At 44.8% G+C, this 25,698-nt stretch overlaps 1 protein-coding gene across 1 annotated transcript in view; it reads left to right on the forward strand.

Annotated features, from left to right (window-relative positions):
• The window catches only part of VWA2 (von Willebrand factor A domain containing 2), a 282,676-nt gene that overhangs the window by 47,050 nt on the left and 209,928 nt on the right, over window positions 1-25,698 (forward strand). The window contains exons 3-4 of the mRNA XM_086922879.1: window positions 8,700-8,777; window positions 23,642-23,775. Of these exons, the coding sequence (XP_086779005.1) occupies window positions 8,700-8,777; window positions 23,642-23,775 (212 nt within the window). The remainder of the gene's footprint in view (window positions 1-8,699; window positions 8,778-23,641; window positions 23,776-25,698) is intronic.

A 25,698-nucleotide genomic window follows, 5' to 3' on the forward strand; every position in this document is an offset into this window, starting at 1 on the left:
TCCCCTCCCATTGGTAAGAGCAGCCAGGCATCTGCTTGGGGGCCCCGGATTGCCCAAGGCGCCCTTACTGAAGATAGGGGTCGAATGATGAACGAAGCACATTTCTCCTCTTTCTGCCTCGTTTGCAATGGCTTGCAGGTTTTATGAAAAAACGGTCCTGTAAAGCGCTTAATTCAGCAACGTGGGAGCCTAGTGCATGGAAGGTTCATCCCAAAAAGTTCCCACCACACTGGGTGGCCGGGCAGTGGTGCTTAGTGATATCCAGCCTTGGATGCATGCTTGGGCTTGACAGAAAAGTGAGAGCAAAAGGGGGGTGTGAGGGAAATGGAACCGGAGTCACCTCGAAAGGGCTGGGAAGGGTACAGACTGTCCCCATCATCGCAATGACCCAATTCTTCACGAATTAAAGGACAGAAGGGGGCGTGGCGGGGGTTTCAAATCTATTTTTCTAATTGCACAATTCGGTGCAATGCATGCAGCATGTAAAGGATGAATTTCCAGCCCAGGAGTTTACGCTGTCCGGAGGGCGCGACTCATTTCCTGTGGCAGGTACTTCAGTGCGCTGCGACAGTAACATTTCATCATCCCCCCATCGCCTCCCCCGAGTCCCCGACAATGGCTCACAGCTCGGATGACGAGTCTGCTCTGCACCAAGCAGGCAGCGGTCAATTTCCACCGTCGGAGTCGGAGGCAAAGGCATCAGCTTAGTCCGGGGGGGGGGGGGTTGCTGTCTTGAGAACACGCTGTACATTTCCACATGTGTTGTAGATAACTGGGTTAGACCCATATAGCCAAAGAGACCTGGGTAAGTAATCGTTATAAACATAGGGGTCCCAGACTGGACAACAACATTTTTTTTATATAGTCTACAAATATTTAGGCAAACGAATGAAGATACCAATGCAAATAAGTGCAGTGTTTTTATTTTCACTGCACTTGTATTACCATTCAATGGTTAATAGATTGTATCAAAAAGAAAACATTTACATTTCAATATTACGCCCACATAGGAAAAAGGGAAGGGGGGTGCAAGGCACAATTTGAAACAGTTGTAATTCACTCATCAATAATTCATAATCAAGCATATAAATTCATAACAAGCATATAAATTCAATTAGTACTAAATGGTCCCCACGAGGGAGGCCACACAGATTATGCACGAATCAAAACATTATTCTGACAATCAAGCTCCTACACGGCTATATGAATCATGCTGATGGTAGGAGTTGATATTGTAGATAGCAGTCTACGTTTCGACCCTGGGGGTTGTAGGATAGTTGATCCTTACTGCGCGGGTCTTCGTCAGGACGTGTGGGAAGGGGTGGGAAAAGGGGCTGATTTTCTGTCGTGTTGCGGGGCGGGAGATCTCAGATGCGGCCAAATAATGGTCCGTGGACAATCTGTGGATGTGGGGGAGCTGTTGATATTAATCAATCAGCTGTCCGTATCCGTAGGTTCAGGATTTATTATGAAAAATCAGTTCCTCGTGACCCTTGTAGCTGGGAAACGCTGACAAGGGGAAGCGTAAGTATTCAAGGCTCGATGTGCATTAATCGGCTGTCCGTATCCGATAAATCAGGATTAAGGAGCCGTTCGGGCGGCGTCTCTCCGCGTCTCCTGTAACCAGGAAATGCAGCCGAGGGGAAGCGCGATGGCATTCAAAGCGATGGCATTCAAAGCCGAGGGGAAGCGCGATGGCATTCAAAGCTCGCTTTGAATGCCATCGCGCTTCCCCTCGGCTGCATTTCCTGGTTACAGGAGACGCGGAGAGACGCCGCCCGAACGGCTCCTTAATCCTGATTTATCGGATACGGACAGCCGATTAATGCACATCGAGCCTTGAATACTTACGCTTCCCCTTGTCAGCTCGCTTTGAATGCCATCGCGCTTCCCCTCGGCTGCATTTCCTGGTTACAGGAGATGCGGAGAGACGCCGCCCGAACGGCTCCTTAATCCTGATTTATCGGATACGGACAGCCGATTAATGCACATCGAGCCTTGAATACTTACGCTTCCCCTTGTCAGCGTTTCCCAGCTACAAGGGTCACGAGAAACTGATTTTTCATAATAAATCCTGAACCTACGGATACGGACAGCTGATTGATTAATATCAACAGCTCCCCCACATCCACAGATTGTCCACAGACCATTATTTGGCCGCATCCGAGATCTCCCGCCCCGCAACACGACAGAAAATCAGCCCCTTTTCCCACCCCTTCCCACACGTCCTGACGACGACCCGCGCAGTAAGGATCAACTATCCTACAACCCCCAGGGTCGAAACGTAGACTGCTATCTACAATATCAACTCCTACCATCAGCATGATTCATATAGCCGTGTAGGAGCTTGATTGTCAGAATAATGTTTTGATTCGTGCATAATCTGTGTGGCCTCCCTCGTGGGGACCATTTAGTACTAATTGAATTTATATGCTTGTTATGAATTTATATGCTTGATTATGAATTATTGATGAGTGAATTACAACTGTTTCAAATTGTGCCTTGCACCCCCCTTCCCTTTTTCCTAGGTGGGCGTAATATTGAAATGTTTCTTTTTGATACAATCTATTAACCATTGAATGGTAATACAAGTGCAGTGAAAATAAAAACACTGCACTTATTTGATTTGGTATCTTCATTCGTTTGCCTAAATATTTGTAGACTATATAAAAAAAAATGTTGTTGTCCAGTCTGGGACCCCATGTACATTTCCACAGGCACATCTGGCTAGTCGCAGTGCATCGAAAGATACTGGCAGTCTCACTGTGTCACGAGAGGCACAAAAAAAGAGAAGCAGAAAAAAAGCAAAAAAAAGGGCACAAAACTCAGCCTTCCCCTCCCTCCAGGATGTAACTTGTCTAGGATGCTGCAATGGGAAAAAACAAAGTCTCCTAACTGTTTTGAAATTCAACGAGAACGTTCTAGCAGAAAATGCACTGTCATAATAATAATAAAACAAGGAGAGACGAAAACAGAAAGAAAGCACAGTCAAGGCTGTCATTGTATGTGCACTCCCCAGTGCGCAGTGAGGTTGCAGGAGACACTTGCTTCCCGTGAAATGGATCCAAAAAAGACGCAGCTCGTGAGTGGTACTCGCACTCGCCACTGCAGGCATATGTCGTCAATTATCGCGCCCGTGTCGGCACGATAATTGAAGACATATGGGCTTTGGTGCGCGTAACAGACACCAATAGGCCATGGGCGGAGCTACACAACTGCCTATGGCCTATTGCGTGTTCTGTTTAAAAACAGCACGCATTAAAGCCCAATCAAAATGGACCTAGGAAATAACACGTAAGAGCTATGTGAAATTTCCAGGTCTATTTTGAAAACCCCTACAAAACGGCTCGCCTACGCAAGCACTGCTACGCAGTGCATCACAAGGGCTCACCCTAAAAGAGAAGGATGGTTTAGGGGTGAACCCTAGAACAGCATTTTCTAAAATGCGAAATGTTACTCGATGAGAGAAGATGGGTGAGGCAATGAAAAGAAGGGAAAAAGGGACTGTCTGTGCAATCCTAGTTAAAACAAGCAATGGCAAAGCTAAAAAGATCTGGCATTGGCCTCCAGCCTTCTGGCAATTCTTGTTTTATTTTGTCTTAAATTTTACAAAAGTTTTTTTCTGGAAACGTGTTGGGCCCTCATCTGGAAAAAAAAATCATATAGCAAATTTTTTTTTGTCTCTAAAAATCACACATTACCCACATTACCATAGTACTCCCTGGCACTATTACTTTGTGTGTGGATGTGTTTGTTGTGTTGAGAGTGGCATACAGTAACTTGTAGTGAAGTTAGCCAATGGCTGAAGTGGGCTGATACACTGCCCCCTAATGCACGCTGGAGTGGTTCGAAGAAAAAGGTGAATCAAAGACTAATGGATCGGCTGACACAGACCTAAAAAAGTCAATCAGTCTGATACTGGGTGCAAGCCTCTTGCCGTAAAGAAAGAAAGAAGGCTGGCAAGAAAGAAAAAAGGCATGGAAAGAGAAAGAAGGAAAGAGAGAAGGAAAGAAGAAAAGAAAGCAGCAAGGAAGGAAAGAAAGAAAAAAGAGAAAGAAACAAGGGAAGAGTTATGGGAAGAGAGAAGGAAAGAAAGATAAGGAAAGTGAGAAGAAAGGTCAGCGAGAAGGAAAGAAAGAGGGAAAGAGAATGAAGGAAAGAAGGAAGGAGAAAATGAATGAAGAAGGCAAGAATGGAATAAGGTCAGAGCAAGAAACAAAAAGGAAAGATCGAACGAGAGAATGAAAGAGGAAGAAGGAAAGAGAAAGAAGATAAGAGAAGGAAAGAAAGAAGGAAAGAAATAAAGAAAGAAAGATGGAAACAAATAAGTCAGAAAGAAAGAACAAGAGAAGGAATGAGAAGGATAGAGGAGGAAATAAAGAAAAAAACAAAGGGTAGAATAATAAACAAAGAACGAAGGCAAGAAAGAAAGAAATGGAAGGAAAGAGAAGAAAAAAGAATGAAAGATGACAAGCAAGAAAGACAAAAAAGAAAAAAGAAGAAAATGCAAGAATGAAGGAAGGCAAGAAAAGAAAGAAAAAAGGAACTGCAAAAGGAGTTTAGAACAGCACTGGCAGGAGATGAGACCTGATAAAGATGGAATGTGCATCAGAAGCACCCTGCTATCATATCCGGCTCTAAACGCAAAGACAGCCTAAAGTAATTATAAAGTTAAAACAAAAGCACTAGCAGTGAAGTGAACTAGCTTATTTAATATACCCCACCCTGCCACTTTATCTGTTTTCTTCCCCTATTTCGTTTTTGGAAAGTTAAGCAGCTTCTTCTACAATTAAGATCAGGCTCTGACGGACCATCCGTATCATCCCAGAATTTTGCAGTTAGTTCCAGATCAGATCTTCTTCTTTCTGGAAAAAGTCTACAATCAAATTCCTTTAGCAGGCATTTTTCCTCAGCCCTGGGAAAAGGCTATAGCGGTCTCCCTTAAAAAAGAAGCCCCACTGTGATTCTGTAGATCCTAGTAATCTATGCCCTATCCTTCTTATATCTGTACCAGCCAAGATATTGAAAAATATCTCAATCAGAAACTGGTAGCATTTATAGCATCGCAGGATCTCTTAGATTCTTCACAGAACAGGTTTCATAGCATGCAATTTGCACTTTTAGCAGCAAGGGATCTCATTTGTTCCCAGGTTGATCAGGGAGGGGCTGCCATCTTGGTGCTGCTGATCCTTTCTGTGGCGTTTGACATGGTGCCCCCCTGCCCTCGCCTTGTTTACAGACTTCTCTGGGCAGGGTTGAGTGACACTGCTCTGATCCTGTTGGAGTCCTTTCTCACTAACAGATCTCACATTGTGAGCTGTGGTGTGTTTAGAGCAATCTCTTTACAGCTATCCTGCAGGGTGCCGCAGGTGTTCTCTCTCAGCCCAACCCTGTTCAACTTGTATGTGGCCCCTTAGGCCCAGTTGATCAGGTCTTTCGGCCTCAGTCTACTTTCGTTTGCCGATAATACACAAATTATTATATCCATATCTGACGATATTCCAGAGGTGCTGAGAGGTTTAAACACTGTATGATCAACATTAGTAATGGGTTGAAAGACAATTGGCTTTAAGTTGAATGCAGATAAGACAGAAATCTTCATTTCTAGAGAGCAACTGTCGATATGGTCTGAATTGAGGTGGCCATAGTCTTGTGGCCCATTACCCTTTCACGTTACGGAGGCAAATCTTTTAGGGACGTTCTTTGACATCTCTCTTTCCTTTGACATTCAGACGAAAAGAACAGTGAGCTCTTGTTTTTACATCATCAAAACTCTAAGAAAGGTCTGTACTTTTATTCCAAGTAAGCTCACAGTCGCAGTGGTCATCAAGCATATTACTTCATGCATTGACTGCTGCAATTCTCTATACTTCACTATTAACATATCCATTCTTAACAAACTTCAGACTATCCAGAGTGCGGCTGCTCGGCTTCTCCTCAATATTCCCAAACGATTGTCAGTCAGAGAGGGCATTCGCCACCCTGCACTGGCTGCCAGTCAGGAAGCGTGTGATTTACAAAGCTCCCCGTCTAGTTCATCCTACTCTCTTCCGTCAGGTCCAATTGTACCTGAAAACTGCTTTCTATTGGTACACCCCTAATAGACAGCTACGGTCTGCCTCTCTCAGGAAGGTAGAGATACCGAGATGTAAGCCAGGTTTCAGGTTGCTGCTGCCAAGTTATGGAATATTCTTCCCACCCATATTGCTAGTCTTTTCTCCTATGCCGCCTTCTGCAAGCAGCTGAAACCCTGTCTTTTCTCCTTTTCTAGATGCTAGTTGTGGTCATCTCTTTGGTAGTGGCTCTTCATTAGCTAGCGTTTTGACACCTTTGGGTATAATGCGCTTTACAAATCTAAAACACAAAAATGCAAATTGTGTGCAGATGTACTCATTGTGAGAGATCAAAATGTATTCATTCAAAGTGAGGTTAATCAGTAGTTTAAGGAGGCTGACCCACCTCCTCCCCATGCTATATTCTGTAGTGGGCAGAAGCAACATTTGAATGACACAACAACAGACCAATGTATAAAGAGCGGCGCCTGAAAGCCCATATCTGTAAGTATATTATACATATTTTAGTAAAATCAAAAGTTCTTTCCTCTATGCCATACCTAAAATTAACTGAGAGAATCAAGTTTAAGATTAGTAGCATTTGCACACGTAACAAGCATTTGCAATGAACTAGGTCTTGCATTTGTTTAAGTTAGAGCTGTTGGCGTTGAAAATAACAGTGTCTTTTACTTTGTGTTTTTTTTGCAGTAGAGTTATTATATTTGCATAGCACTATTTCCAATAGTATGAAAAAGCATCAGTAAAAAATTGACATTTTCAACGCCAACAGCTCTAACTTTAACAAATGCGAGACCCATTGCATTGGAAGTGCAATCTGTCTCGCATTTGTTAAGTTGGAGCTATTGGAATTTGTTTTTTACCTAGCCATGTTGCAGGGTGCTGTACCATATGTGGCCAAAAGAGGCCCCATGGGACCTCTTTTGGCCACACATAGTACTGCATCCAGCAAAGTTGGAGTTATTGGCATTATAAATGCCAATGTTTTTTACCTAGCCATGTTGCAGGGTGCAATGCCATATGTGGCCAAAAGAGGTCCGAGACCTCTTTTGGTCACATATGGTACTGCACCATGCAGAAGATATGGTAAATCCACTCTACCACTAATACATTGCACGCAAGACAGTACCACGGGTACATTTAAATAGCTTTGTCCGTATATACAAATAGTAGCTTTGAAATGTAACAAAATAATTATCATATTAATTTAGGATTAGGTTGTACTCTGTGTGGAGCTGATGAAGGGAAATTTGTAGAAGATCTCATATAAGTGTGGGATGTGTTAGTTAGTAAATAAGCACTGCCAGCCTTGCTTAGGACCAAGCGTGTGTCCTGCCTGAAGCCCTTTAAAGAAAATAGTGCCTTGAGGCTGCAATTAAAACCTAGGGAGTAACAACACATGTAACAGAGGATGTCCTCATGGGAGGTTACAAGAAGAGACAATGCGGCACTAAGGAGGGACTTCTAAGCCTATTGACCAATAAAAAGCTACCATTTACAAAGGACAAGGACAGAACCCAATTAAAATAAATGGTTGGAAACTGGGCGGAGCTTTATACCCATGTCCTGAATCCTACATGTCTCGAAGAGACCGCGTAAGCTCTGCCTAGGCGAGAACTAAAAACGTAAGGCAAATTCAAATTAAAACAGCCAATATATGAATTGGTTTGTACCAAGTGGTGAAAGAATTCTTCTTGAGAATTTTGATTAAACACTTTAGCTGAAATGGATTCTCAGAATTGATATTCGATTAATTTGTTTTTCTATGTAGTCACTCTTCATGCCACAAGCACCTTCATCCCAACTGTAGTATTGGAATTTTAGCGTGACCCCAATATGCCCAGTGCACTTAGTTCCTTATGCATAGCTTTTTGATGGCAATTTGCAACTACGACCACTCATATACATTTTCCACAAGTGTAGGCCTTGCGGTTGGGAAATATGTAGTCACTCCAAAATGTATGGATGCTCTGTCTACACCAAACAAATAATTTAAGGGCATTGCAGGATAATTATTCCAACACTTTTAACACAAATAATAAAAGGAAAACCAGTGTCTGCTGCCCTGGTCTCCTCAGGCTGGGGGTTGCCTCTCAGTAATTACTGATTTCCTCAGAGCAACCTGCTGATTGTTACACCATTCCACTCCACTTAGAAAAAGACTAATATCCCCATATGGGCAAGGTTATGGAACTGGGCATTCATTCCAGGTTATCCAGGCCTTCTGCACACTTGTTCTGATAATAGACTTTGCAGATCTGTTGGTCCAAATTGGCTTTTCTCTGACCAGTAGTGTAGCAAGAGGGCCCTAAAGATACCACAACCTTCCGCCTCCATGCCACTTCACACGCTGCAGTATTGATAGCCACGCCACTGACTCTGATGCCATGTTCGCATGCGGGCAAACTGGGTCTTAAGATGTGGATCCGTCACAAATTCTTAAAGCCAAACATGCTCATAGTTATCCTCCTTATAAATCCAACAAGTGCAACAAAAATAGAAATAAATAAATCACGTTTGCATCAGATGTTTTTATTTCAGCTCTTAGGCACCTCTGTGTCTTTCGTCACTGGGTTCTGTTGTATGAATTTTAAACGAGTTCTAATAATGCGTTTTTTTGTTTCCCAGCATTCCTGCCTTCCAGTTGTGTTCAAGTGCTCCACGCCAGTCCAGAGACCATCCTGAAGATTTCAGCTGCAGGACAGCGTGAGTTTGGTTTAATGTTGATCAAAGCTCCAGACTATTGTGTGATGATACAGCGAGTCCAGTACATATATAAGAAAGACTCTTAAATATTCAAAACTGTGAAGTGCTTTATAATGTGATCTTTACAAGCATTTCAGTTCAGTATATTAAATTATACTATTGCATTGAATGGCAAATGTTACAACTGACACATTATAATAATGAACTTAGGAACCTTGATGAATCTTCCACCACCCATGGAAAACAATCTTAGTGCCTTATAGTTACTATCATTGTTGTCTTTTGCTTTTGTGCAGCGTACACAACAAATAGATGTACTCTAAGGTTCTCTCACGAGATGATGAAAGAAACAGAGGCACTGGGAAAAAATGAATTGCCTAAGATCACACAATATGGTCAACTGGAAGTCAGGATTGATGCAAGGTTTTTGTGTAATTCATCCACTTCATGGCTATCTCAGTCTCTCCCATATTTGAGTTCAAACCTTAATGCTTTGTGTTTAATTCTCTGAGGCGCTAAATCAGCTCCCTGTTAATACATGGGGCTATGTATGTTTCATGAGGATTGATTGTGTAGGTTTTGGAGAGAGTGATAATTTAATGCTGAAGCTAAAATAAAAACCAGAGCATGCTTCCTTGTCCGGTGTTGTGAGCCCACATAGCTAAACGTTTTTATTCTTTTTTGCCCATTCTTGTAAATAATTGATCCAACAACTCCTTACTGTCCAGCTATTCATTCTTCGGGCCATGAAGCCCTGTCTCCAATTTCCATTAAATGATTGGACAAGGTTCAATAATGAAAAATATGTTGTAAGACTCCGCATATTTGCATTTTTTCCCCAAAAATGTAGTGGTGGGAGAATCCCCGCACCCAGTCCTTGCAGTGATCATGCCGGCTTGCTATGCTCACTCACTACATGGAGTATGGGGGCTAGTCTGACAAATTTGGCACTGCTGCTTTTGGTGTCCAGTTCAGCCCTGTGGACCGGAGAACCCAAAGCTGCCTTGGCAAAAATGCTCAATCAGCCCTGTTATCTCTCTCTCTCTCTCTCTCTCTCTCTCTCTCCTCGCGCTATCTCTCTCTTTTCATCCATCCGTCCATTCTCTCTCTCTTCTCCCTCTCTGATCACTAACACTCTCTCCATCCCTTTCCCCATCTCTTTCTTGCTCTATTAAAGACCCCTCTGCCTGCTGCAATTAACCTCGGGAAGCTGGGGAAAGTGACTGAGGCGGCAGGAGCGGCCTTGGTTTTTAGGTCTCGGCTAGCGTAGGCTACGCACATGCGCAGTCTCGCCAGCGAGACTTAATGACTCTGAGTAGCGAGGGTAAACCCCGCCCCTCTTCTCTATTGGCTGGCCTCCTAAACGGCGGCCAGCCATTGGAGAAGAGGTCTCAGTTACGTCATTGTCTCACTCTAAGCCCCGTCTTTTTCGGATTGGGGGGCGTGTTAGGTTTGTTCTACCCTCTTCTCCATTGGCTAGAATGCTAAAGAACAAGTCAAAAACACGTCCGTTGTTTACATTCCAGCCAATGGAGAAGAGGGGAGAAAAACACGCCCCCCAGTCTGAAAAGGACGGGGCTTAGAGATGGCGAGCGCTTGTTATTCACTGTAACTCCAAGTCGGCTGCATTTTGTCATTGAAGTGATTTCCCCATGTGATAAAGCTGCTAATATCCCCTGCCTGTTTATACCACCACCCTTTCCTCACTTCAGCGTTCGCTATGCTTTCTGCTATTCTGACTTGTTCGGGATCTGCGGATACTGGTAGTCGACGTCGGTATAAACCCCGTCGCATTTGTATTGTGTTTTTTCCTTTTAATTGATGATTTATAATAATTTTGATTTATTATTAAAAAAAAAAGAACTTTGAACCTAAGTCCTAACATAAAATAAAACAAAAACAATTCTAAAACTGTGTCAAGAATTTCCAAAATGTATTCTTAAAGTCTCCGTGGTACATTTTATAAGTACATTTATAATTGCGATATTTGGATGCGGTGTCCACCCACAAGCTCGGGGACAGGCCAGTCAGTACCTTTACCAATGAGAGCGGGCAACCTTCAGAGCGGCGACGAACCAGAGAAAGGACAGGAGAGAGCGTCATCTGCTACACCCGCACCACCAGCGAGTGTGGGGAGGGGGGCGCCCAGGGTAGAGCGCCCGCTGGAGCAACGAGAGGCAGGCCAGAGCTCCACTGTGACCACTGAGCGAGGCTGGACGGAGCGGGAGCAGTGAGGGAACGCCACTCGAGCACAGCCAGAGTTAACCGGTTAGTGCCGCCCTGCGCGCCCGCCCTTTACCATTTGGGCTTCGCTTAATCTACAAGCATTATCCAACCCCCTTCCATCTTCCGCTAGGATGTGGGTTCCTTTTTCCCAAAAGGCCGCTTGTTCTTCTCGGGCTGCTTTGAAAGCCTGAATACTGACAGCTGCCTGGTAGGCTTTCGGCTAATAAGGAGCGAGATTAGTAGCAGGCCTGCCAATCAGAGATGGAATAGCTGGAATAGGGTGGGATGGGCTGATTAGCAGGTTTGCTAGCAATGTGATGGCTGCCAATGGCTACTTCAACCCTGTAATGTGGGGGCACTGATACAAAAGAAGGACAACATGCAGGGCTAATTTGCCGGATTCTTTAGCTTTAGAGGGGTATTCTTCAGGAATGACATAGCAGGCCTAGGGGAGGAGGTACTATGTTATAATAAATAATTCATCACAGTTCTACAGAATAGCAATAAACTGAAGTAATTGCGGAGTTTCTCACTATGTATTGAAAAGAATGAGGAGCATCGCAGGTTCAGGGTCACAAGTGAGGTGGTAAGAAAGAACAGCATGTATTTCGGGTGAGATAAATAGTGGGAGAGGTTTGTGAAACTACGTTTTCTCAGGTTCTGCCCCCACCTGTTTTCAATTTTCCTGTAATGTACTCCAGTACTGTAACTTGTTTCTGCCTCGTTCTACACCCTGCCCTTTATCTCGCACCCCATCACTGCCAACTGGTGAAATAGTAACGTCAGGTATTCGCTTCTGAGATCCGCAAGCCACAGGTTTGAACCCTGGCAGGCCCAACCCGTACTTATATTTTTGGAATTCGCGCGAGCCATAATAAAGACACTATTATATCCATCATCATCTTCATTACGATTGTGGTGCGTTCCTAATCCATGTTTTGCGTTTGTGCCACACACTTTTGTATCCCTATGTTTCCTGACTGCTGACTTAATTGCTGCCCCTCTTCATTGTAACGAATGCAAGTAATTGAACACAATTCAGCTTAATATTGTACTGACCAACTTTGTGGCATCAACGATGAAGTTACCCAGTTATGACCACAGGTAGGTAGCAGAGATACTTAAGCATTGGATGCTTGCTCATGGTGCACTTCATGGTTGCATTATTTATATTTGCATAGTGCACACCAGTTAACATAATATCTCCTCTAAGATGCTAATGTTGGCACTTCAAGCAATTGAGGCAAATGAAGATGTAAGTAATTTACTTAGGAACACGCAATTTAGTCATACGGGGAAGCTAACACTTCATAACTGGTGTCATGGTTCCGAATGCTGTAAATCAGCTGGAAAATAAGCAGAAGTAATCTTTGACATCATTTGCCAGTCTTTTAAAAAAAAAACTTTTTATTAAACGTTCATCAGTGTACACAACATCCTACTAGGCAATATTTGTTAATACATCATTATTTCTGTAGTACACATTCTGTTACATATAAATGTTGTAACACACTCAGCTATTCAGTCCGGTTCCCAATTCGAAACACCACCTGCCCACCACACCCTCCTGTTCTGAGCCTTCATGTACCTCCCAGTTGCCCCTATATGCTTCCCAGTGCCGCCACACTTTTTCCCATTTCTTGGGACACCACTTGCCTTCATATACTGTTTTTTCAGCCAAACAGCACCAGTCCATATCCCTTTTCCAATGTTTCACTGTTGGTGGTTGTATGGCTCCACAGGCCCCGGCAATATTTATTTTGGCCACTAGCAGCCAGATTTGTGGGCAGGGCCGGACTGAGAACCAAAACCGGCCCTGACAAAGTGCTCGGCCGGCCCCCTGGGGGTGCGACCAAACTCTTTGCCGGGCCGGTTTTCGGCCGATTTTGTTACAGGGCTGATTTTGCAGCTATGCTGCAAAAACGGCCCTGTAACAAGAAACGGCCCCCAGGACCCAAAACTGGCCCCCACCCTTGCGGCGCACCGGGGGATTGCCCGGTGCCCTCAACGGCCAGTCCAGGCCTGTTTGTGGATATTTAGGTCACATCAGTTCCCCCGATATGCCTAACACATGACACCTGGCATCCATGGGAATTTCCTGTCCCATGACTTCCGACATTATTTGCGTCACTCCCGCCAATACTGCTGTATGATCGGCCATTCCCATATAATATGAAAGAAGATACCCCTCTGATTGCACCCCCTCTGACAATTTTCTGTGGGTATGCGCCCTAGCTTGAACATGAGTGCACTGGTGGAGTAAGGATTCACAGTTGGACTAGTCTAAACCTTGCCCTGATCTCCACCTCTCAAGGGCTTTGCACCACCTCCACTCGTCGTCGTCCTCCAGCAGGCCCACATCGGATGGCACTTGGATGTCACAGTGTTGGGTTCTAGTCAGCCGAGCTATATTGAGGGGAGGCTCATGTCCCTTTTCAAGGCGATATTTCTATAATTTGTGTGGTTCTGTGTGTGTGGCTCTGTGTGTGTGTGTGTGTGGCTCTGTGTGTGTGTGCCAATGCAAAATGTCTCGCATTTGTGAGAGATTAAGCTATTGGCATTGTAAATGACAATGACATTTATTTATCTGTTTTCAAAACCAACCCCAGGGCTCGAGTCGGGGTACCACGCGGGTGGACGGCATCCCCCCACTTATTTTCCAGGGGGGACGCCGTCCCCCCTGCCAAACAGCTGGACTTCACTCTTTGGCTTCTCAGGGACGAGATCGGAGCTCAGAGCACGCTGCACACGCGCTGACTTCTCAGATGCAATCAGATGCTATTGCATCAGAGAAGCCAGGCGTGTGCAGCTTGCTGAGAGCTCCGATCTTGTCCCAGAGAGGCCCAATGTAGCAAGCCACCGGTCGTGACGTCACTTCCGGTGACAGCGTCCCCCCACTTCTCTTTTTAGGACTTCTGCCCTGACCAACACATATAAAGTTTGTCATTTACAATGCCAATAGCTCTAACTTTTGCAAAGGCGAGACTGTTGCATTGTAAATGCTTGTGAAAACCGACCTCCAATAGCTCCAGATCGCCGGGTATGGAGAGCTCGAGAGGAATCACGTGAGACTGAGAAAGAATCACCTTGACATGACAATGGAGCTGGTTTAGAGAGAGTAATTTTAGAGCTACTTAATGAGAGATGTGCGAGAGTGTTACAGAAATCAGACTGAACCGTCCTGCTTGAATGAGGTTTCTGTTTACCGACATGAAAACCAGTGACCCGGAATGGAATTCTGTTCTCAGCCACTGAGACGGCTCACCTGAGAGCTAGGCTCCTCTGATTACTTTCAAGAAGTATTACATGCGTAAACCGACCTATCAGCATCTGGCTCCCCAAATCCGTTTCCTCCTTGTAACCCATGCAAACACCTTGATGTAGAATAGACTAAAATGGTGTCCGATGTTTCCTTATTTGCAAAAAAAAGTGTGGCTGTTGTTTAATGTGAATTTTACTACGCAAAGGATTATTATGGTAGACTGCATGCTAGCAAAAGATCGTCTCAATCCGTCCCTAAACACACTTGGTTCATGTAATAGTCCATACATATGACCTGAACAGTGACGTAGCTATCAACAGTGCTGCAAGTGCAGCCGCACCAGGGCCCCGGGTGAAGCCCATGTCACCTAATTAGTAGCTGTTTTTTACTACAAAAGCAGGGACGAGGGTTCCAATTTCCTTGCTGAAATTAGGGACCATAACACCTTTGGTACGCTACTTGTTCTAAGGAGACCATCTAAGCCACTGACCATGCTATCCTTCCCGCCACAATGTCTGGACGGGGAGTTAAACACGGTATTGGAAATATTTTAACAGCCACGCGGCTGCTGTCGCTGTGAACACGCTAATTGTCTGCGTAGATGTTTAGGTCATTCTTCCTCCAGGGTCCTTATTACAGAAAGTGCCCTGGGGGCACAATGGGCATGTGCACCCGCTTTGTGCACCCTGAGGCACTTTGGCATTACAGAAAACGTCACTGACACTTGTGTGCCCCTTCTGTAATACTGATAGCGCTAACACACAAACACACATGTAACACCAGCGCCAGGTCCGGACTGGCCGTAGCGGGCACCCCAGCTTTGGCCTTGAGGTGAGCAGGAACATGAAGAAGCACCAAGGAATAGGAGTTAAGCTAGCAGGACCAAAGGTAATGTCTGACTTTAGAGGAGAGAATATGGGTGAAGGAGAGTAAATTGCTCTATGCATATGTGTAAGAAATGTAAATATGGCCCACTTTTCCACTAAGAGCCAGCAACGTTTGTGCAGAATTGGCGAGATATGTTCTCTTTTACTGGTGTTTGTGATGAGTCTAGCTTCTGCATGTTGCACCAGCTAGAGTTTATGTAAGGCTCTGGAAGGGGCCTCCATAATTGTGACTGGACTGCACTGCAGTGTGTACATTGAATTAAACAAGTGAAATGCTTTGCAAAGCAGTTTTAGTTGTAAAGTGTAGGACTAGGTTGCTTCACTTGCTTGAGACTTGTGCGAGATGAGACCAAGGGTCCAGACTAGTTGAGGAGGAGTGAGAAGAGGAGCCATTAGCATAGGCCAGTCCATGTCCTGCCTGGAGGGACTTTTTATGTTAATAAGAACTTCCTTCTTTGATGTGTTAAGCTGTAAAAAGTGTACCTTTGCTATACTACATTTTTGGGGAGAGGATGTGGCCAGGTAGCCAGAGCGGTCGACCTCGGAGCTGGGGAATCAGGTTCGAGCCTCGGCAGGGATGCTCAACATCCTGTGATTCTGGGCAAAATACTTAATCCCCCGTGCCATGAATATGTCAATCTGTAACGCAACTGGTGCTCATGTAAAGTGCTCTGATACCATCGGGTCTAGTTCACGCTATGTAAAACTCCCCCCCGCCACCCCCCCCCCCCAAAATACAGCATTGGCCAATGAAAGCATATACATATTAAACAATAAGGAAGGAACAGTCACCTCTTTAGGCACCCCATATTTTGTGGTGCGGGGAACAGAGCAGAACTGGGGTAGTTTTACAACCTGAGATTTATCTGAAATGAAGAAGTAGAACCATTCCAGGACAGGCTCTTGTCAGCTGATGTCAACTAGCCTTTGGCCCAGCAGTGCATGATTAAATGCTTCTACCGAGCTCAAGTGAATTAGTGTACCGACCATGTCCTTTTCAACTTTAATCCTCATGTCGTCTTAAGTGGATAAGTGGATCAGCTTGGTAGTTTAGCCTGCAGGTGTTTGATTCCAGTCTATGTATGTCCATGAATCGCTGTAGGTATTTAACTAAAACAGAAAACAGAAATGGGTCAAACATTCGAGTGTATGGAAGTGTCCAGATGAATTTTTAGTTTTTAGATTTTTTTAGAAAAGCAGTAACTGTTCTCACCTCATTTCGTACGCTTCCATTAGCCCGTGAAGAGTTGAAAAGTAAAGTTAGTAGATGAGCTAGAGAGGACTTGCATGTAACACCTGGACTGGACGGCAGTCAAAATGAGACCCAGATGGTTTAGCTTGAGTCGATCAGCACTCTGATAACATCAGAGACTAAGACTAGGGTGCAAGCTTTCCTGTTTTCTCTTGTGGCAGCCGCCTCCGAGAAGGTCCGGTGTCGGAGACTTTTTAAGGGAACTTTTTGGGTCGGTCGTACTGGTAAACCTACGTTGAAAGATGAAGATCAAGGATTCAACATGGCTTTGTGTATCAAACAAAGAGATTTGAAAACGATCTACTCCTTAACTAGCAACCAGTGAAATGAAAAAAAGTGCAAGCATAATATGATTTGTAAGAGAAGACAAAGAAAAAGTCTGGTGGCATAGTTTTGAGTTAATTGTGGTTTGTGTATCAGGTAGTCAGGAAGAGCAAGCAAAATCACATCACAGTAGTTCAGTAGAGAAGATACAAAAGCATTAATCAACTGCTTCGTGTAAGGAAAGGGGAAAATTAAGGACTCTTTTCAAAGAAAACAATGAAAAAAACAAGACTTAACTACAGCATTGACCTGAGAGGTCAACGTTGGAGCTCAGTGGATCTAAAATCTTTAGTTATTCACAACTGATCCTGGGGTCAGCTTAGGGCCCAGAAATGGGGGCTAGAAAAGAAGATCAGAGATGGCTTTAGAGAACGGAGTTCTCTAAAGCCCTGTGTGACCCTGTGTGATTTCACAGAGTTGAGAGTGCTTTAGATAAACAATCACAGAGACACTTTGCTACAGCGCTTGGCGACAATTTGCGTGTTGTAGGGGAAAATATGAAATATACAAGACTGAATAAGGTGTGCTAAAGATTAAAGAACTGCGGCAACAAAATTGATCCTTGACGGACACCAAATGGACATGGTCTAATGGATGACAAATAAGGTGGAAGTAATACTTGGAAAGTTATTGGTAATGGTTTTCGGAAGAGTGGAGAAAAACAGGATTTATATGTACCCTTAAACTCTTCTAACCATATCATTTGCACCTCCACTATTCTGTTCAGCACACCCCACTATGGTGAAAATACGGATTTTGGGTGAAATTGAGATTTTGTTTTTCTCCAAACCTGATTTTGAGAAGAAACCAACACCTAGTTCCCAAGACCAATCATGCCCAGGCATTGTGTTCTCAGAAGGCCACAAATCCTTACAATGCAGCTACTCTACTGTTGACACATGCTTCCCCCTTTCCAGTGGATGAAGTCCGATCAGTACTATCTAGCAACGAAGTATGTATTCCGTTTTACTTGAGAACTGTAGCCCTTCCTCATATTGTGCTTTCCAGAGTGCAGCCCTCTTTTACCTCACTACAGTACATATGACCAGGACTCAGTCGCATCCTCGGAGTGTCTGCAGCATTAGCCTTATCACCCAATACTCGATGCACGAGCCTTTCTGAGTGTAACACTGCTGGTGTAAAACTCTGATATGTTGAATGGCAAAAGCAGATTCATCCATACCTGGAGTTGGTGGTGAAGAACAGCAATAACAAAACGTGAGTGGAAGAAAATGGATTGCCCACCTAGGTTATGTGTCTTTACCTTCCTGACCATTTTTCTTTTGAAATTGACAAGTTGACACCATGAGCGTGCCACTAGAAAATGACTGTGTGTTGTCATTGTTGAAAAGCATTGCTTCCTAACTTTGGATCTCATGCCAGACAAGGCACCCTAGTTCTCCTACTGGCTGGAAGGAAGTTAGACAGTAGCCGGCAACATTTGCAGGAAGGTACACGCCTTTATGGAGCTCCGTGATCCTCCCGGAGGTGCTGCTGGCATATGGCTTGATCTGGAAAGCACACCTATTATATGAGCACACAACGGCTCCTTCAAGGATCAATCCAATGGGACAGACGGGATGTATATCGGTTAGAACCCAACAGAGATTCTGCAGTCTGTTGCGTCACTGCTGGTTCCCAGTCTAGTATGGTGGAGATGGAAAAGGGAACATGCCAGTGATTTCACACTCACTTGAGGGGGTCCAGGTGCAAAGGAAAACAATTGGTGCACAAATCCTTATACTCACAAGGAAGACTCCACAAGAACAGGAAGCTACCTTCTTTTAGGGCTTTGATGAATCTTCTCTGCGCTTTTTACACCCTAAATCTGTACATCATCGAGCAGAGGTCCTAGGCCTTCTGAGGCCTTCTGAGGCCCCGGGCGAAAGGGAAGATGTGAGGCCCCTCTAAGTGCCTTACTGCCTGTGCGAGTGCGCTTTTCCCTACTCTGCGGGGCCGGCAGGGGGCCCCCTGAGCGCGAGGTCCTGGGCAGCTGCCCATACCGCCCATGCCTAGGACCGGCCCTGTCATGGAGTCCCTGTAGGGAATAGACATATCATTAGTCTGAATCCTAGAGGAAGAAAAGGTGGTTACTAGAGAACAGGAATCATTCCTACATGTGCCTGGTCCTTTCACAGACCTCAAGAAAGCAGCAGTTCCTCAAAGGAGCCACAACATTTTGTTCTCCAGGATCCTTATAAAAGTGAACCAGGAAAGCCAGAGTGACTGACGCCAACAGAGATTGAAATTGGGTACAGCCTTTCTGAACACAGGTAAGGCAGAGGACATCGCTGTATTCTACAAGGGCGGCCTAGAGTGCACAGCATAAAGTAAACTCGGCATATCTACACAGAGAGAACCAAACACACACTCTTACACACTTTCGTGAAATTACTCCATGTCTCGGTGAATACAAATAGTAAACTTGAGCCAAATGCACTTTAAAATGAGGCCATGGTGAAGTGAATGGATCATATGTGGACAGCAACTAAAGAAAATTATTTTGCATGTTTTCAATGTTTTAAGCTACATTGCACCCTCTTTCATGTCATAGCGCTCATGGACATTATAGCTTTGTTCACGCCTCATTAAGATGCTTTGTCTTCTTTTGTCTCGTGTTCTCCTCTTCCGTGGTTGCTTTTTGTCTATCACCTGGCATTGTAATTGTGTCAAAGACAAAGAGAAGCGACTCTGTCGTCTGTAATGACAGACATTTTACAAAATCTGGATGCAATAAAAGCATAACTGCAATAGAAGAAGCTTGTGTACATACAAAACAGACACGGTAGAAGATGGGAAGGTTTGGTGAATTGCAACAAATAATTAAGGAAGGCAGCAATGTGGAGAAGGTCATTCATCGGCGAGAGCGTTCTCTTCTTGGCGTGTTTCCTGTTTTACCCCAATGTCACTGTTATACGCGGGCATAATTGGCTTCCTGGTGGTATGGCCCGCGCTACAGAGGTGGTGAGGAGATTACTGACCTTATGTCCTTATTAAGAGGGAGGTGAACTGATTGCATAGTTCTTTTGATCTGTTTAGGTGGCAGTGCTGTGCGTGGTCTGGAAGGGACGGGAGGTGGGGTGGAGTGGGGTGAGGGATACAAGGCAGGTGAGCTGTCCTGGGAGCCCAGTGAGAGAAATAGCACCAGGAAGTCCAGGTGACCTCCTTACTCTACTTTCCTATACCGCAAGCGTACTGTAGTCACAAGGACTGTCCGAGCGGAGGTCTGAAGGTCTTTGGGGAAGAATGTCACAGCCTCCTTGATCTTTGTACACTCCACTCAGTGCCCAAAGCCTCTTATGAGCATCTCCCACTTAGTGCAGCAGTACCAACCCCTTTCAGATGTCCGTATCCAATCAAATGGTGTGCGAATGCAATTGTGGTCATAGACCAATGATACGCTTAATTGCAAATGTGGAGGATGACCACTTTTGCCCCCCTTGAAATATGCAGTTTGTATTGAAGATTTTGAGTTCGATTTTTTTATAGTGTCACAGCCTTCAATTTTGTGAATCGCTGGCTTGGCGACTGCAGAAACCTTTAGTATATCTGCCTTAGTTCTGCAGAAAGAGCTGTGCGTGGGGCTACAATCTGTCATTCTCCGCCATGCTTCAAGTGAAGCCTGGTCAGGAAGTTCCTTTCTTTTCTGGTTTTCTGCTTGCAGTGATTGCCATCTCATGTTACTTTGTTCAGTGGTGGTTATCCAGGCCTGGAGTACGTGTTTTCTGGACGCCATGTTGCTCATCTCTGGCCAGTGTTCACCTCTGACATGGCTAATCCAGCACTGACGTCCAGGGTATCTTTGGATTGCCTGAAAGAAACTTTGGGTCAGATTTACCAGTTTATCACGCAGCACAATGTAGCAGCTGCGAAGGCTGCACTGCGTTAGAAGGAGAGAGCAGGAGAGCACCATATTTACAGAAATATGGCACTCTCCTTCACTCTCCCTAACACCGGCACAGAAATGTGCGCCCCTGCGTCACGGACACGGATCTTTGCACCATAGTACAACGGTGTCTCAATGAGTCTAGCATTGGTTTTTGTACTGGAAGGATTCCCTTCCAGTAGAACATACTAAGCATAGACTAACTTTAAACCTTTTCCCACTTTATATGTGTGATCTACAGTGCAGCACACATGCAAAGTCGGCAAAGAAGGGAAAAATAAAAGCATTTCTCCTTTATAGTCCTAGCTGAAATGGGTGCTATTTTCTTACGCTAAACCTTGACTACTTTTTAAGTAAATAGGGTTTAGCATCACAAACCTAGGGTGGTTGCATGGGAACACCTTTGCACCACCCATGGTATTCCTCCTTGGTGCTTAGTAATGTAAAGCAGCGTTACACTGCTTTGTGTTACTTTCAAGTGTAAAGTAAAGTAAAGTAAATTCTTTTATTGTATAGTTAATAAAAACCATTACAAAAATAAATTGCAGTAATGTTTAAAACTGATCGAAAGATACATACATAATTAAGAATTAAAACCATGGGTAAAATATGATATCCTTTGAACTTCGAAAAGCCAAGTCAGTTATAGAAGAAACCGTTACGAAGATGCAAGATCAGGGTATGTGTTGGATCTTTGCAGAAGTTCCTCTTTTTTTCTCAAACTTGGTGATAAATTTAACTGATCTACAGATGAGTTGCGGGTCCGTTGAGCACAGGACTTGTATGATCGCAGAATGGCAGGTGCGAATTCCGTATTCATTGAATTTCGCTTTTAACCTGTTCTGGCGTTCCTGGTCCAATGCGGGACAAATGCAAATCAGATGGATAAAATCTTGTTTTGCGGCACCACATAAGTCAAACTCCTTAGAGCCTTGGGACATCAAATTAGGTTGATCAGCATTTGTTGGCAGGTTGCCCATCCTTAAGCTGAGGTATTTGAGTTTGACATATGATGAAAAAGCAAGTCCTAGATAGGCTGCCGGTGTGGACTTTTTGCATGATTGTATTGTCATCCAGGCATGTGAGCGATGGCTCAGGGTTGTCTTGTCATTGATCAGTGAGTGCCTATTGACCGCCTTCTTTACTGCCAACTTGAACGTTGATACAGGTAGCTTGGTTTCCCACAGTGCTACTAATTCGGTGGTTTCAAGGGCGATTTTTAAAAACTTGGCGTACTGAGAATTGGGACTGTTTTGCATTGCTTCCCACATGGCGCGATTGACCTCAATTTCCCGATTCATCCAGACGTCATACCAGAATTTAACTGTCTCATATTTTTTTTGCAGTACTTGAGACTGCAGGCCGAACTTGAGTCGGACCTGCGCAGGTGAAGCGTTGTGCGGTAAGCCGAATACACGCTTGTAGACTCTCGTTTGAATTTTGTCTATAAGCTGTGCACTCCTTCCGTGATGTAGCACGCTGCCATAGGCTATTGTTGGGAGTAGCTTGGCTTTGATGACGGTTAGGAGAGGGTTGAACAACGGGCCTTTTAGTTGGTTTGATAAACTGCTAAATGCGTGTAACAAGGCTGTTCCCTTCTTTTCGATGGCGTCGAAATGCAAGGAAAAATTAAGGTGCTTGTCAGTTGTATCCCCAAGTACTTGTAGCTTTCCACTGCTTCCAATTTATTGTTGTCTATTACAAAGGTTGGTGATGCTTTGCAGCATCGAATTATTATCATAATCTTTGTTTTCTTGCTATTTATTTTAAGAAGGTTCTGTTTTGTGTATCCGGCCAATTCTTGCAAGAGACGCTGCAAGCCTATTTTCGTCTGGCTGAGGAGGACCACATCATCGGCATAGGAGAGATGTGTCAGACGTAGTGTTCCTAGCCGTGGTGGATGAGCATTGATCCTGTCTAGCCTTGACGTCAGGTCAGCCATGAATAAATTCAAAAGATAGGGGGCCAAAACGCAGCCTTGTTTTAGTCCGTCATAAGTACTGATCTTCCGCGTTAGCCGCTGCCCGTTGTCGATCTTTACCTGCATCCAGGTGTTGGTGTACAGGTCCATTATTGGGTTTAAGATTGAATCTGGCAGGCCCGGCTGCTTTAGTTTAGACCAGAGTAGTTGCCTGCTGACACGGTCGAACGCCGCCTTAAAGTCTATAAAGCAGGCGTACAGGGCTTGCTGATTTTGCAGACTTTTTTCGGCTATTAAGCTTATCTCCATGGCGTTGGTCATAGTGCCTGTGCCGCGGCGAAACCCTGTCTGGTTTATCGGGATTTTATTATTGGCTTCAGACCATTGTGAAAGGTCAGTTAACACCAGGGGTGCATAATTCTTGGCTTCAGCATCGATGAGTGCTATCAGTACTTTAAGTGATTTTCCAGCATAAAGCAGGTTTTACACTGGAAAGTAAATAGGTGAACAAATATTTCGTTTCGGTTTATGTCACTTTTCTGATGCAAACATGGCGTTAAATCTTAGTAAATAGACCCCTTTGTGTGTAAAACATGTCATTGGTATTGTAGCAGAAGGGGCATAGTTGTGCAGAGTATTCCATGGAAATCTACCCCATGGTACACCTAATTTATGTTGGAGCTCTGCCTAGTCAAGATTATAGACAGATAGACATAGAAGGACGTCAGATGAATGCTACCAGGTTAGGTTTTTCAATGTTCTGCTTTCCAGTGTAACACAACAAGCCCTATTCAGCCTCCAGATGTGTCTTTCCTCTTTGACTATGATGTCTTTAGTCAAATGTGTCAATGTAGGACTGGGGCTTGCAAAGTTTCTCTTTACATCGGGTAAATGAATTGATGACATCACCTGTACCGACCTACAAAAATCCCAGTGTCTTTATATATGGGGGGAGGGGGGTGCATGGAGGGGGTGTCTTTGGGGTAGAGTTGGCTTTGTTGGACTGTTCTTGGCTTAAAGTAAAATCTTACCTGTGACCTGTGATGGTGCTCTGGTGTTTTGGGCAGTCACCTGGTAAAGTGGATGTGTTTGACCATCTCTCCTAGTGATGCGCTGCTCCGCCGCGGTGGACATCCTCTTCCTCCTGGACGGCTCCTACAGCATTGGCAAGGGCAGCTTTGAGCGCTCCAAGCACTTTGCCACCAAACTGTGTGACGCACTGGACATCAACCCCGACAGGGTGAGTCAGCATCCTATTTACTATACTAGAAGAAGAAACAAGGAAGTGCATCATACAACTAGGGCTCAGGATTTGCTGTTTTAAACCACTTTACTGTATGCATATAGACATTAGCAGCACTCTTTCAGAGGAAGTCATAACTCCTAACTTCTGATAATGTATAGTGAATTCCCAAAGTATTATTCTCTTATAATACTTTTTAAAGTGCTGATAACACTATGCCAGTCTACATTCGTGAAGCTGGAGGCGGGCCAGCTGCCAGTTCCTTTCGGAACGTTTTTTAATTTCATAAACAAGTGTACTCTAAAGAATAATGTATTCTAATGTTCCAAGGGATGCTGCTTTGAAAAGAAAGTGCTGTAATTTTATTGGGCGGGAAGCACAGCAGATTCAAACAGGTGTTATGAGAAAATTAGGAGGGAACATCCAAGGACCTTTAAAATGCCAACATGTCTGTAGACATGCCCCAAGTGTTTCATGCTTTATTTTTTTAGTGTATGTTTCCTAATTCTATCTCTCTTTTTTTGCTTTAAGGACATTTCCGATAAAAACAAAAAAGTGTTGTGTGGAATGCTTGTATTAATCTCAGCCAGTGGCATTTATTCTAGGCTGCATTTCCAGCCCACTGTTTCTTTGCACCAAGCACAGTGGCAAACCAAATTCAAGTCAGCGCCGGTCCTACTCAAGTAGGAACAGTCCATCTCATACTGCAACGCCAGTGCCATCTCTGAGAGGGAAAACAAGCAAACCCGGACCTGTTTCTGTGAGGAATTTCAATTACACCAGAGTAATCGGAGTAAACCGGTAATTCCGCGTTACTCTTTAATACAGAATTACTGATAATTATGCGATTACTCCACCTTAATCAATCAATCAATCAATCATATCATTTGTAAAGCGCACTACTCACCCATGAGGGTCTCAAGGTGCTGGGACTGCTGCTACTGCTGTAAAAGCCAGGTCTTGATTAGTTTTCTGAAGGTCAGCAGGTCTTGGGTCTGCCGTAGGTGGATGGGGAGGGATTTCCAGGTCTTGGCCGCGAGGTGGGAGAACGATCTACCACCAGAGGTCGGACTTCGAAGCAGGGGACTAGGGCGAGGTCGGTGGAGCCGAGCTGGCGGGTGGGGGTGTAGAAGCTGAGTTGTCTGTTGGGGTACGTTGGTCCAGTGTTGTGGAGTGCCTTATATGCGTGGGTGAGGAGCTTGAAGGTTATCCTCTTGTTGACTGGGAGCCACTGTAGGTCTCTCAGGTGGGGTGTGATGTGGCTGCAAGGGATGTCGAGGATCAGGTGTGCAGAGTCGTTCTGGATGCATTGGAGCCGTCTCAGGAGTTTGGCCGAGGCTCTTTTGTAGAGGGCGTTTCGTAGTCCAACCTGCTGCTGATGAGGGCCTGGGTGACCGTTCTTCCCGTTTCAGTGGGGATCCACTTGTAGATCCTGCGGCGCATGCGGAGGGTGTTGAAGCAGGAGGAGGAGACGGCATTGACCTGTTTAGTCATGGAGAGGGTGGAGTCTAGGTTGTCCCCTAGGTTGAGTGCATAGTCGGTGGGTGTTGGGGCGGTTCCCAGTGCTGTCAGCCACCAGGAGTCGTCCCAGGCTGAAGGGGTGGATCCGAGGATGAGGACCTCCGTCTTGTCCGAGTTCAGCTTCAGTCGGCTGTTCTTCATCCATTTAGCGACGGCCTTCATTCTTTCGTGAAGGTTGGTTTTGGCGGTGTGGGGGTCCTTGGTGAGGGAGAGGATGGGTGTAATCGGCATAGAAGATGATGTTGAGGTCGTGCCGACGTAGGCGAGCGGTGCCATGTAGATAGTAAACAGAGTTGGGCTGAGGGATGAGCCCTGGGGTAACCCGCAGATGATCTTGGTGGCTGCGGAGCGGAAGGGGGAAGGCGGACGCTCTGTGTTCTGCTAGAGAGGAAGGAGGTG

This window comes from Lissotriton vulgaris, chromosome 5 (genome assembly GCF_964263255.1).
Source record: "Lissotriton vulgaris chromosome 5, aLisVul1.2, whole genome shotgun sequence".
Lineage (NCBI taxonomy): Eukaryota > Metazoa > Chordata > Amphibia > Caudata > Salamandridae > Lissotriton > Lissotriton vulgaris.